Genomic DNA, 12,752 nt, shown 5'->3' with positions numbered 1-12,752 from the left:
GATGAGGACAGGTGAGGGTAGGACACATTAAACAGAAACAAAGACAAGGATGACTGAATTTTTTGAGGGAAATAAAGCAAGTTAGAAGACAGTAAATTGTTGAACTACTGAAAGAAAAAGATGTGATTGACTGACATTCTTTATCCAGCAAAATGTCTTTCAAAAATGAAAGGGTAGGGCTGGGGTTGTGGCTCAGTGGTAGAGCCCTTACCTAGCTGGGTTTAATTGCCAGCACCACATAAAATAAATAAATAAAACAAAGGTATTGTGTCCATCTACAACTAAAAATATTTTTTAAAAAGTGAAAAGCTAGCTGGATATGGCAGCACTCTGGGCAACTTAGCCAGACCCCATATCAAAATAAGAAATAAAAAGGGCTGAGGTGTAGCTCAGTGGTACAGCAACCCTGGATTCCATCCCCAACACTACAAAAGAAAAGACAGAGAGAGAAAGAGAGGGAGAGAGAAAGTAAAAAAGAAAGAAAGGCCAGGCACAGTGGTTCATGCCTATAGTCATAGCTTCTCAGGAGGCTGACACAAGAAGATTCCTTGACCCAGGAGTTCAAGTCAAACTTGGGCAACACAAACTTGTCTCAAAAAAGAAAAAAAGGAGATAGGTATGGTGGTACACACCTGTAAAAACTTGGGAGGCTGAGGCAGGAGATTGCAAATTGGAGGCCAGTCTGTGCAACTTATTTAGACCATGTCTCAATTAAATTTTAAAAAATTTCAAAGGGCCTGGGATGTAATTCAGTGGTAAATTACCCCTGGGTTCAATCCCTGGTACCCCCCCTCAAAAAAAAAAGAAAAAAAGGCAAAGCAAGACCTGCAAAGTTTTAAATAAATGTAGAGATGGCCCTTGTTCCTGGATCAGAAAACTCAATATTATTAAGATAATGAGATTCCCAAAATTAATCTGTGTGAAAAATAGAAAGTCCAGTGGTCTATTTTTAAAATAGTTTTTAACCTTAATTGGGATGTAAGATCAACTGTATTCAGTTTAACTCCGGCCCTTCCCGTTGCCTTCCCCAATTTTAAAATTAGCCAATCATGGATTGTGACCCAGAGATTCCCCTATCAAAGTAAGGGGTGGGCCCGCTACATCAGGAATGAAAGCAGGCGGCCTGCTTGCCCAGGTGCACTTGCTAGCCAGGTGTGGTAACACACGCTTCTGGCAGAAGTAAAGCTTGCCAAGCTTGTCGACCTGTGGCACCGTTTCATAGCACATTTGATTCCTTGTGGCTTCTGGTATTTCTAACAGTTTTGGCCCCCAGCATGGGACTCCATACATTGCCTAAGGGGTTGTAGATACTCCCTCCTTAGAGGTAAAGCATCCCACTGCCTTGTTGAGGTAGCCTGGCAGGAAGAGAGGGACTATAATCCCTGAGGCTGAGGATGGACCCAAAATCAAAAGAGGATTGGTGGGGCTGGGGCTGTAGCTCAGTAGCAGAGCTCTTGCCTAGCATGTGTGAGGCACTGGGTTTGATCCTTAGGACCATATAAATGAACAAATAAAATAGGGGCATTCTGTCCATCTGCAACTACAAAAAAAATTAAAAAAAAAAAAAAGTGTATTGGCAACACAGGAAAAGGACCCAAGCAAGCACTGCAGCAACTGAGAAGTACTTACTTGGTGGTCAGCACATCCCAGAGGTTGTGTGACTGAGACTCTATTCAGAAATGTGAGACCATGTCCAGGAAGTGGGGATGGGAGGCCCAGGGTGTACAAGAAATCTTTATTCAGTGGGGATTGAGTACACAAGGGGGAACTTAATTACATGAACCTGCAAAAAATGGGGAATATAAATTCTAGGCCTAGGGACAGGGGAGAACAAAGGAAGGATTCCATATGTACAAATCTTCTTTTCCTTTGAAGAGTCCTATGCAGGGAAAATAAACAGTGGTGGGAGTAAACCTGCCCCCATGGAGGACGAGTGGCCCCCTGAACCTTTGATTTCAGCCTCCACCATGGTTGACAGAATCTATTCCTAATGTTCCCAGCTGCACAGGCTCTTTTCATGTCTGGGTCATACTGCAGGGATTTAATACTTAGTAAAAAGCTACAAGATCTTTGTTTCCTGTGTGTTTTGTATATATGTGTGCACACCTGTGTATTGTACTGTTGTGTCTACATACATACTTGTGCCATATATCACGTACATGGTATCAACATTGGTTTATAGATAAACAAGTTTAATGACTGGATCAAATGCCTTTCAGCTCACATGAATTAAACGAAACTTTATCAAAAAGGGTCAATCTAAATTGGTAAGAATAAAGATTCCTTTGAAACTACTAACCCATATGTTTTTCTAGGTGGTTAACCAGAGTATTGGTTTCTATAAAATGTGTAAAATGCAATGTCCATTGCTTCTGAGGGTTTTTCTTTGGCAGGAATAATTGACTTAAAGTATTAACTAGACCTGTATGATACCTTGGTTTTCATGGATAACCTGTTAGAAATGGGTAAATTAGTTTTAACATAAGTGGGATTAATCTTCATAAAATGTGTTTTTCTGATAAATAAATTTCTTAGCTATTATTTTGCAGCCAGCCCATCCCTCCAACAGGAACCCTTTCCCTCACCCACCGGGAGGTGATAGTGGGCTGTCTGCCCAGTTTGCGCTTGCAGCCAGGTTCGGTTGCTAGCTAGGTTCCATAGCACACCCTGCTGGCAAAAGTAAAGTTTGCCTTGCCAATCCATTTCTGAGCACGTTTGATTTCTTGTGGCTCATGATAAAGTGCCCCTGGGGTTAAATCCCCAGTACCAACAACAAACAAATGGAAACTTCTACATCATCAATCACTTAACCATTCATGGGGAGGGAAGGCTTAAAATCTTATTTCTAGCTTTTCTATCAGAATCAGACTCAAAGAAAAGGGGCTTCTTTTATGAAGCCCACCACTGTTTACTAACCTGGTCAGCTCTTAGCTGGGTGGAACCATCCTTATACATCAGAGTCACTACCAGTGCAGCTGTCTGCTTGAGCATTTCCATCAGCTGGCTTTTTGACAGATCATCCAAATACCTAATATCACAAAGGTATTTTTTAAATGATCTTGAGTCCCCAGAATTTAGGTGTGCTTTAACCTCACCAGCATTTTCTTCCAATGCCATGTGTTTGCTTGTTTTCTTTGATGAATTACTATATGTAACATGTTTTCTTTTAAGATTCATGCTTTCCTTATTTTCCTTATTTACATTTTCATTTAGGAATTGCTTTTTCTTATGCTCCATTTTCTGTAGGTCTGAAGCCTCTTGATCACACTGTGGAGTCAAACACCTGGAAGAAGCCAATGAGCTGATGCTTTTCTGTTTTTGGTCAGCAGAGAGCTGACCTGTGAGCCCAGTACTGAAGGAGTGAGGAGAGAGATTGGATGACCTTCTTGATGTCTGGCTTGTTAAAGATTTAGAATTCTGCAGATCAATGGAAAATATTTCATTAGAACATGGATGTCTAAGGTAGCTTAATAAACCAAACTAATTCCTGGTAAAACCTGTCTAAGATAATGTGAGGACACAAACTTCACACTATCTATAACCACGTTTTGTGTGTGTGTGTGTGTGTGTGCGTGTGTGTGTGTGTGCTGAGGATAAAACCCGGAGCCTTATGCATACTAAGCACATGCTCTACCACTGAGGGCTACACCCTCAGCCCTCTGATCATACTTTCTAATGAAAATCACAGTAGTGATTTTTCTGTACCAAGGGAGGCATACACATCTGCACCCTGGACTGGAGTGGGCAGAAGCTCAACACACCAGCAACGTCAGTTCTGGGAGTTGTGCATATCACTGAGAGAGATGGAGAGGTGGATGGGAGGAAGCTGCATACCTGCATGAGAATGAGGGTTAACTATTTACAACCTCCCATAGGGCCTGTTATAGAGAAAATGAGATCACCAAAACTATTGAGAGTATGTTACTCTACCTACTAAATTTTCTTAAAAAAAAAAAAAAGAATGAAAGAAAAAGAAAAAGAAACAGTTCAGCAGTGATTCTTTTTCCTCATTCCAGAAATATGCAATATACTTTGAGAGATGCACAAAGTAACAGCAGGGAAAAGTCACCACATCCATTTCATCATAGGATTAATCATTAATAACAACTGCATTAATAACAACTGTGTGAAACAACTGCATACTGTAATTTCTTTTTTTTTAAGAGGAAAAGTTTATTTTATTTTATTTTTTAAATTTATTTTTATTATGGGAGGGAGGCAAGAATGGAAGAAGGAGGGACTGCATACTTTAATTTCTAAAAAAATTTTAATACTTGGTCATAGATCACGGAAAATTTAAAATTCAAATTTACAAATAAATAAATAAAGGTTCATCAACAACTAATACAAATACATAAAAATATGAATTTTAAAAATTGCTTTTAGTTGTCAATGGTTCTTTATTTTTTTGTATTTAAATGTGGTACTGAGAATCAAACCCAGTGCCTCACACATGCTAGGCAAGCGCTCTACCACTGAGCCACAATCCCAGCCCCTCATATTTATTTTTATTGCAGAGAAATATAAGGTTTTAAAAAACAGACTTAATTAAAAATTCTGTGGAGTACACAAGAAAAGGAATTCAATGAGAAAAAGAAAAATATAAAATTTCATTCCATTAATGATCTGCATGTGTATTTTTTTTAAAGGGATGATTATGGATATCAAGTTGCTAGAGTCTAGTTTTAGTCATAGTAGATGTATTTTAAATGTTTGTAAGACAGTTTTTAAAATGTCAATATTAACAACATACCAGAAATCACATCCTGTGCAACTTTTTAAACTTATAACAAATATTTCATTTTTTAAAAAATACTATTTTAGTTGTAGATGGAGACAATACCTTTATTTTATTTATTTTTTTATGTGTGCTGAGGATTGAACCCTTGCCTCACATATGCTAGGCAAGAGCTCTATCACTGAGCCACAAATCTAGCCCATGAATATTTTAAGTTTCAACTTTAAAACACATCGGGAAGTTTGTGGCTTTTGAAAATTCCAGATCCAAATACTATTCATTATATCAAGACAGAGATTCCATCTTCATTTTTTTATAGAGGTTTAGGTTGAATTAAGTTGGGATGGGAACTGAACAGGCAGTTTGCTCCAGAGTCCATTCTCTTACCCACTAATGCTCTCCACCACTGTTTCATATACAAGGTCTTTAATGATCTAACTCTTTTTTCCTCTCTAGCCTGAATGACTTAACTCATGCACTGTAAACTCTGTACCTCTGCCTTTCTGAGCTTCTATTTATTTCCACTACTATAAATTTCAAGCTGTCTTCCCTTAACCTGAAATTTTTTCTCAGTGTCCTTCCCTCAGTCTCTAGAAGTGCAATCTTCAGGCTGACCAACCCCTCATCCACTCCACTAGAACTCAATTCAGATATAATTTTCATACTTTTGAAAGACTTCCCAAATTCCTGTCCCCACCACACAGAAATGTAAATTGAAACAGCTCAAAAGGTAGGTTAGATGCCCTTCCTATTATTCTTAGAACAATCTGAACTTACTCCTATCACAAGAACTTAATGCACATTATGGTAGAGATTGATTGTACTTCTCTGTCTTCCCCTTCCCTCATCCAACTTAAATTACAAATTCCCTAAGAGCAAGAACTTGATTCTTGCTTGAAGTGGCCAAGGGAAAGGCAAACAGTTTAGTACACCACGATCCTCTCCTTGTTTCTCCAGCCAGGGCAGCAGGTTTCACCACCACCACTATCACCCCTGCCATGGGGAGGACAATAACCCAGATACCCCATTTGATTTCACTACCAGAAAACCATAAGAGGAGAGAGGTGAATATAAAAAGCTATCCCAAAGGTCATAAAGCAGCAGCTTCTTGTCCTGGATTTGGCCCAAAGGCAGAATGGGTGGTTGCCCACCTCTGCTATGAACAAGGATGCAGAAGTTTTACAATACCTCCAAGGAGAGTATATGAAGTAGCAACTTTTTATACAATGTATAATTAAAAGTCAGTTGGAAAGTATCATATTCAGGCCTGCACTACAACACCTTGCATGCCTCCAAACTCTGACAGTATATTGGAGGCCATTTAGAAGAAGCTTGGAATAAAGGTTGGGGAAACTACACCTGACAAACTTTTCACCCTTATAGAGGTGGAATGTTTAGGGACCTGTGTATATGCACCAATGGTTCAAATAAATGACAACTACTATGCAGATCTGACACCAAAGGATACTGAAGACATTTTTGATGAACTCATAGCAGGCAAAATTCCTGTTTCTATTGTGAGACAGCTGAAGGTCTTACCTGTTTGACTGAATCACCCAAAGGACCTGGCTTTGATGTGCAAGCAGTCCTTTAATTTATATTCAACTATAAATATGTTATTGTAGAAATAAAATATTATCTACAAAAAAAACAGCAAGAACGTTTTCAACCACTGAATCCATAGTACATACAGAAGGACACTTAATAAGTACCTATTGAACAAATGAAGGTTATCTGTTTAGAATTATCTATATTTGCAATGATTTACCTTTTTATCCAATGATTGGTTCTTCCCATCTTTAAGTAGTACTGAAGCCTTAACACTGAATTTGTTTATTGGTTCTGCAACTTTAAGAACAATAAAAAAGAATGAAAGGCATTAAAGAAACATTGAAATATAAATCATACAATTAGCTAAGCACTGAAAATAGCCTCTATAATCATGCTATTTACTGTTAACTTTCTTAAAACAATGTAATAAGATTCACAACTAAAATACATATTGCCATTGCAATAAATAGTTATGTAAAGTTAAAGTATCTTCAGGTTAACTGGTGACAGATGTATGTAATTATGAGATGTTTACTAAAAATAATGACTTGGCATTTGCATTGGAACATTTGATTCTGAAAAATCCATAGTCAACATTTTATAGAAACCTTCTAAGAATTAAAGTTGGGGGGTTGTTTATTTGGGTTTTTTTTGGGTACTAGGGATTAAACCCAGAGGTGCTTTACCACTAAACTACATCCTTAGGCCTTTTTTAAAATTTGTGACATAGGATCTAAGTTACTTAGAGCCTTGCTAAGTTGCTGAAGATGTCCTTGTACATGTGATCCTCCTGCCTTGGCCTCCTGGTTTTTTGGGATTACAGGCATGGTAGTAGTAAATGTTCAAGTAGATTTTTCCCCTTTTGGTGCCAGGGATTGAATCCAGGGCCTTAAGCATGCTAGGCAAGTACTCTACCACTGCTTGATCTCCACTCCCACTGAGAAAATTCTTATGCTGAATAATGCTGCAATGGGACAATAAGAGTTTCAGTAGAACATCATTAAAACAAACCTCTAATTCAGATTTTAATTTAAATAAACCTAGTTGAACAGTAAGTATAACTTGGGAGTCTGATATTCACCTGTGACTAGCCTTTCAGGAATAATAACACCAGGAAATGAAAACAGTGGGGGAAAAGATTTCATGTACAATAGAAAAAAAAAAGTTACTAGGGATAAATTTAACAAACAGGTACAAAGTCCTCAATAATGAAAACTTAAATCTTATGTAGTGGTATAAAATAAGACCTGTAAAAATGGAAAGACACAGCATTAGGATATGTATAAAATTTTTTAATTCTTCCAAATGTGCATTTAGTGCAACTCCAATTAGAGAACCTACAGGGATCTTTCAATGTATTAAAATCATTTCGAAGGGTATATGAAAAGCTAATTATCTGAAAATAGACAAGAAATGTAATTTTTTTTCTATTTGTATTTTTTTATTGTAAACAAATGGGATACATGTTGTTTCTGTTTGTACATGAAGTAAAGGCATACCATTTGTGTAATCATACATTTACATAGGGTAATGGTGTTTGATTCATTCTGTTATTTTTTCCTTCCCCCCCACCCCTCCCACCCCTCTTTTCCCTGTATACAGACTCTCCTTCCTCCATTCTTGCTCCCACCCCCCATTATGTGTCATCATTCGCTTATCAGCGAGATCATTCGTCCTTTGGTTTTTTGAGATTGGCTTATCTCACTTAGCATGATATTCTCCAAGAAATGTAATTTTTTTGAAAAAAGAATTGCCTTGCTAGAGTATCAGAACATCCTACAAAGCCACTGTAATCCAATCAACATGGTATTTGAACAGTAATAAACAAAAAGACCTCTGGAACAGAATAGACAATTCAGAAAGTGATCCCAGAATTTATGAGAACTTAATATACAACAAAGATAGCATTTCAATCCAATAAAAAAAAGGACAGATTAATAAATAATGCTGGTACAACCACATCTGAAAGAAGACAATGGGAAAACTATTTGGAACAAAAAAGGAAAAAGATTAAAGCCTACAACAAATTCTTATACACTGATGAGAAAAACTAAATAGGAAAATAAGCAAAGGATAGGAATGGGCGACATACAAAATTGCAAACATCAACAGCAAACAAATGCAAGAGTAGTCAGGGAAATGAAAATAGGAATCATGGCCACATAGGGATATTTAGTCAACAATGGACTCCACATTCAACAGCAGTGGCATATCACCTAGTGATATCATAGCTGTCTTAGTCTGTGTGAGCAAATTTTATGATGCTCGCACAATGACAACATCACCTAAGAAGGCACATCTTAGAATGCTCTCTTAGTGACACGTGACTGTAAACATACTTGGAGATGGAGGGGAAGAGTCTTGTGTCTCACTGGTAAAAATATGAACAGTCGAACCTTTTAAAAAGGCAAATGATCAACACATTAAAATTAAAATGCATATATCAGAGGCTGGGGTTGTGGCTCAGTAGTAGAGTACTTGCCTAGCACATTTGAGGAACCAGATTTGATCCTCAGCATCACACAAATTAAGTAAATAAAATAAAATAAAATAAAATAAAGGTATGTGTCTACCTTCAACTAAAAGGTTATTTTTTAAAAATGCATATATCATTCTTGGGAATTGGGAGGAGTGATCCGAAGGGAGCATTAATAATACTGTTTCCTAAGCTGGGTGCAGATCTGTGAAATTTTGAAAGAACAGACTTAAGGTATGTGATATATAAATATACCTATTACATAAATATTTATAATACCTCAATAAAAAAACAAAGACATCAATCATTTAATCAAAAATCTCTTAGCTATTTATTTCATAGAAATATATACAACAATAAGTAAGTTTAAACCAAAGGTTTACAACAATATTGTTCACTATTGCAAAGCACAAAAAACAAAGTAGATATCAAGAGGGAAATGGATGAACAAATTATATAACATTCACACAATGAAATTACAGAGCCATTAAAAAGAATGACATACAGCTGTATTGGTAACTGAAGATGATGACTCTAGTTTTTAAAACAATGACCAAATCTCCCCATTTGTGTACACGAAGATGCCACCCACCTACCCTGATGTAGGTTAGGTTTCCTGGCAAGTCAACTCTGTGATAAAGGTTTGTATTCAGAAAGGCAACTGGGGAGTGGAGGTGGCAGAAGAAGCTGCCCAAGATGCAGTCATTCAAGGTCTGCTCTGGGCCTGGGATGGGTCTGCAAGGTGTCCCCTGGTATGCCAAAGGAGCTGGGTCAGTATACCCCAGCACCTGCCAGTCACTGGATCCATCACTCCTAGGTAAGTGGTGTGCCTTTGGGTAGTTCTCCAACAGGAACAGTCACTAGGAAGGGCTACTATCAGGGTTACTAGTAGGGAACCTGGGCACCCAGGCACCGGCAGTGCTCACTGTTGTCCACACTGTGCAGCTCAGAGCACTTGCATCAGACTCCTTCTGGGAGCAGAGCTTGCAGGACCTGGTGGGCCCTTCGTCACCAAAGGAAGTTTCATGGGATGAATAATATCTTGTCACTGCAGCGGGTCTTAGGTTGCAATTACATTCATCTCCCTCCTCCACTTTCACTCTAAGGTGCCCTCACCCTGACTTAGCACTTCTGCTGGCCTAGGTGCCTTACTGATGGAGTGACCCAAACCCCAATCCATGACAGCCAAGTCCCTGGTCACCATGCCCTTCTTTGGCCATGGGCCCTGAATTTGCCATCAAATTTGGGCAGGAAGATGACCAGTCAAATAACCCAGGTGTTTCCTTGCCTAAGCTGAGTAATAGCAACTGTACCTCCTCTGACAACCAAGGCCAATTATCCTATCAGGATGGAGACTGCACTCCTCACTTGCCACTTTCTACTGGAAATGACTGAGCAGCAGCCATAGCTTGAAATTGAAAGGCATGTTTCCTATGCCTATGGTGGAAGGATTTCCCTCTGTGAGTTAAGGCCTGTAAACCCAGAGTTGTGTGAGGGAAACACATTTCCTAAGTGGTCACTGGGAGTGATGACTTCCATCTTTTTGTTCCCAAGCCCATATATTACATCCTGGGGATACTGCACTAACAATGGTCACTGGTGTGCAGTGCACACTGAACCCTGAAGGTTTTTGCTCCCTCATTACTTCTGATCTGTACCACCACAAACCATCCTACTGCTCTACTGGGCTGCAGTGTCTGAGTGTGCAGCTGTGAAGGAACTGGAGGATGTCGTGTGCCCCTGCTGCAGTCCCTCAACTTTATGTAGATCCTGTGTCAGTGAATCATGTGCTCCAGGGTCCTTGGAGGATGAAGACAACTGAGGCCATGTGAATGGAAAAGGTGAATCCATGCCTAGTACATACATTGATTCAGTCAAAATGAACCACTGTGGATAAGGGTGCGGTGTCAAGCACCTATAGTCAAACTACTTTCAGGTGGGAGGATCAGTTTGAGCCCAGAAGTTGGAGATTAGCCTGTGCAACACAGTGAGACCCTATTTCAAACAAACAAACAACAACAAAGTCAATCACTGTAACTTTCAGGACACAGGGGTTCAACATTGTCAATTTGCCACCAAGTGAGTGTTCTCAAAGCATGGTACCATTGGGAACTCAGCTCTTGGTCTCTGTTGTTAGAAGGCTGGATGCTCAGCAGATAACAGCTAAAGCAAGTAGGAGCTATTTAGCCCAGGCAGAGGTTCCACTCCAGCCCCATGCTTAAAGAATAAGCCTGTGTCAGCACTGGAACAGCATAGGACAGAAGATGGTGTCAACTGATCTAAGTCATTCCATTAACCTGGTTGTTTGGAGTGTCCTCCATGGTAGTTGTTCATGAATGGGAGTTACTTCATGTCCATTCCATAGATCTACTCACATGCCTTGCCTGAAGAACTCCTTGGGACAAATCTTCTAATCTTTCTTATTCTGGGTCTCTGATAACCAGTCAAGTCGTTCAACCATTGCCCATTAAGTCCAAATGTTTTCTAATCTTAGAGTCACTTCTCTGTCCACACAGTGTGTAACCAAGTTTTACCCATTGATATCCCCTCAACATTGCCTTCCAGAGCTGCGTGAATTGGATTATAGTGCACCTGAAACCAATTTTTGGTTTGTACCACATACTGAATCAACCATTGTCAACCAAGTTCAATCTTTTTCTTCCTCTACTAGCTGGTCTTAAAATTGTCCTCCTCCTCATAAGACATACCAGTGCCAACATTAATGATGCCTTGGGGCTTGGGCCACCTGCTCAGGCAGCCTGGTTCTGTCTGCTGGTCTACTCGTACCTAATATCAAATGAACCACTTCCAACTTACAGTGGATTGCTGCAGGCCCTTCCCTTGGTGGGGCTATTAGAACTAGTCCATGCTGGGAAGCCCTGGCTTCATGAACATTTGATATCCTCATGGTCTCACGGTCCTTCTCTACCAGAGACCAGTAGCATTACAGGAGTCTTCTGTTGTTTAGTTTTTCAGAAAATTCTAATTCTTTGCTGCAAATGATATTGTCCCCAGTAATCTGCATTATGATTCTCCTGTGGAGGCCTTGCTGTAAATGTCACATGGCATCTTTTCTCTAACACCATAAAGTCTGTTGGGTTGGAAGTCCATGTGACTGGGTCTCTTGCTTCATTGCCTGGACCTTACAGAGTGTTTCCCTACTTGGGGCCCTCCCTAAAACTTTAGTGTCATACACCATACAGGTTGGAGCATTTTCTCAAATGTGGAATATGCTGCCTCCATTCCCTAAACCAAAAGATACCTATCAGGTGCTTCTTAGTGGTAGAAGCCAAAAAAATGCAGCAATTTGTCCTTTGTCTTCAAGTTGATATCCTATCATACCCCAAACCACCAAATCCAGAACCTCAGTTGCGGTAGGCCCTAGAATATTTGTAGGGTTTATCTCCCACCTATTGAACAGTGTTATGGTTTAGAAACGTGATGTCCTCTGAAAAGCTCCTGTAGCAATGCAGGAATGTTCAGAGGTGAAATTATTAGCTTAGGAGGGCTGTAACCTAATCACTGAATCAATCCAGTTGATGGATTAAAAATTTGAATGGATTATTGGGTGGTAACTGTAGCAGGTGGGGCATGGCTGGAGGAAGTAGGTCACTGCAGTTGTGCCCTTGGAGATTTTCTCAGCCCTGGCTCCTTGAACATGCTGTTTCCTGGTTGCCATGAGTTGAGCAGATTTCCTTTGCCACACCTTCCCACCATAATGTTATCCTCCAGATAAGCCCAGAGCAATGTAGTCAGTCAACCATCAACTAAACCTCTGAAATCATGAGCCAAAATAAACTTTTACACTAAGTTGTTCTTTTTAGGTATTTTGATCACAGCAATGAAAAGCTAACACAGCAAGACTGCTAATAAACTCACCATTTTCTGTTCATGTGGACTGGCATGATATCATCAAAATAGTGGTCCTTGTCCTATTTCCACTGAATTCACAAATTAGGTGAAGTCAGATCCTGAAGCATCACAGTG

The 12,752-nt window shown here is 39.5% G+C and overlaps 1 protein-coding gene and 1 pseudogene across 2 annotated transcripts in view; one reads left to right on the top strand and one right to left on the bottom strand.

Moving 5' to 3' along the window:
- The window catches only part of POLN (DNA polymerase nu), a 178,855-nt gene that overhangs the window by 157,075 nt on the left and 9,028 nt on the right, over positions 1–12,752 (bottom strand). The window contains exons 2-3 of the mRNA XM_079154398.1: positions 6,507–6,586; positions 2,917–3,417 (exon numbers count right to left, since the gene is read on the bottom strand). Of these exons, the coding sequence (XP_079010524.1) occupies positions 2,917–3,417; positions 6,507–6,586 (581 nt within the window). The remainder of the gene's footprint in view (positions 1–2,916; positions 3,418–6,506; positions 6,587–12,752) is intronic.
- LOC306670052 (NADH dehydrogenase [ubiquinone] flavoprotein 2, mitochondrial-like) lies at positions 5,897–6,332 on the top strand (annotated as a pseudogene). The gene has a single exon. The product of its transcript is annotated as an NADH dehydrogenase [ubiquinone] flavoprotein 2, mitochondrial-like (transcript).

The sequence above is a fragment of the Sciurus vulgaris genome (assembly GCF_902686455.1).
Source record: "Sciurus vulgaris genome assembly, chromosome: 9".
In the NCBI taxonomy this organism is placed as follows: Eukaryota; Metazoa; Chordata; class Mammalia; order Rodentia; family Sciuridae; genus Sciurus; species Sciurus vulgaris.
The sequence above is the reverse complement of the archived record's forward strand: the minus strand, read 5'-3'. Positions and strand labels throughout refer to the sequence as shown.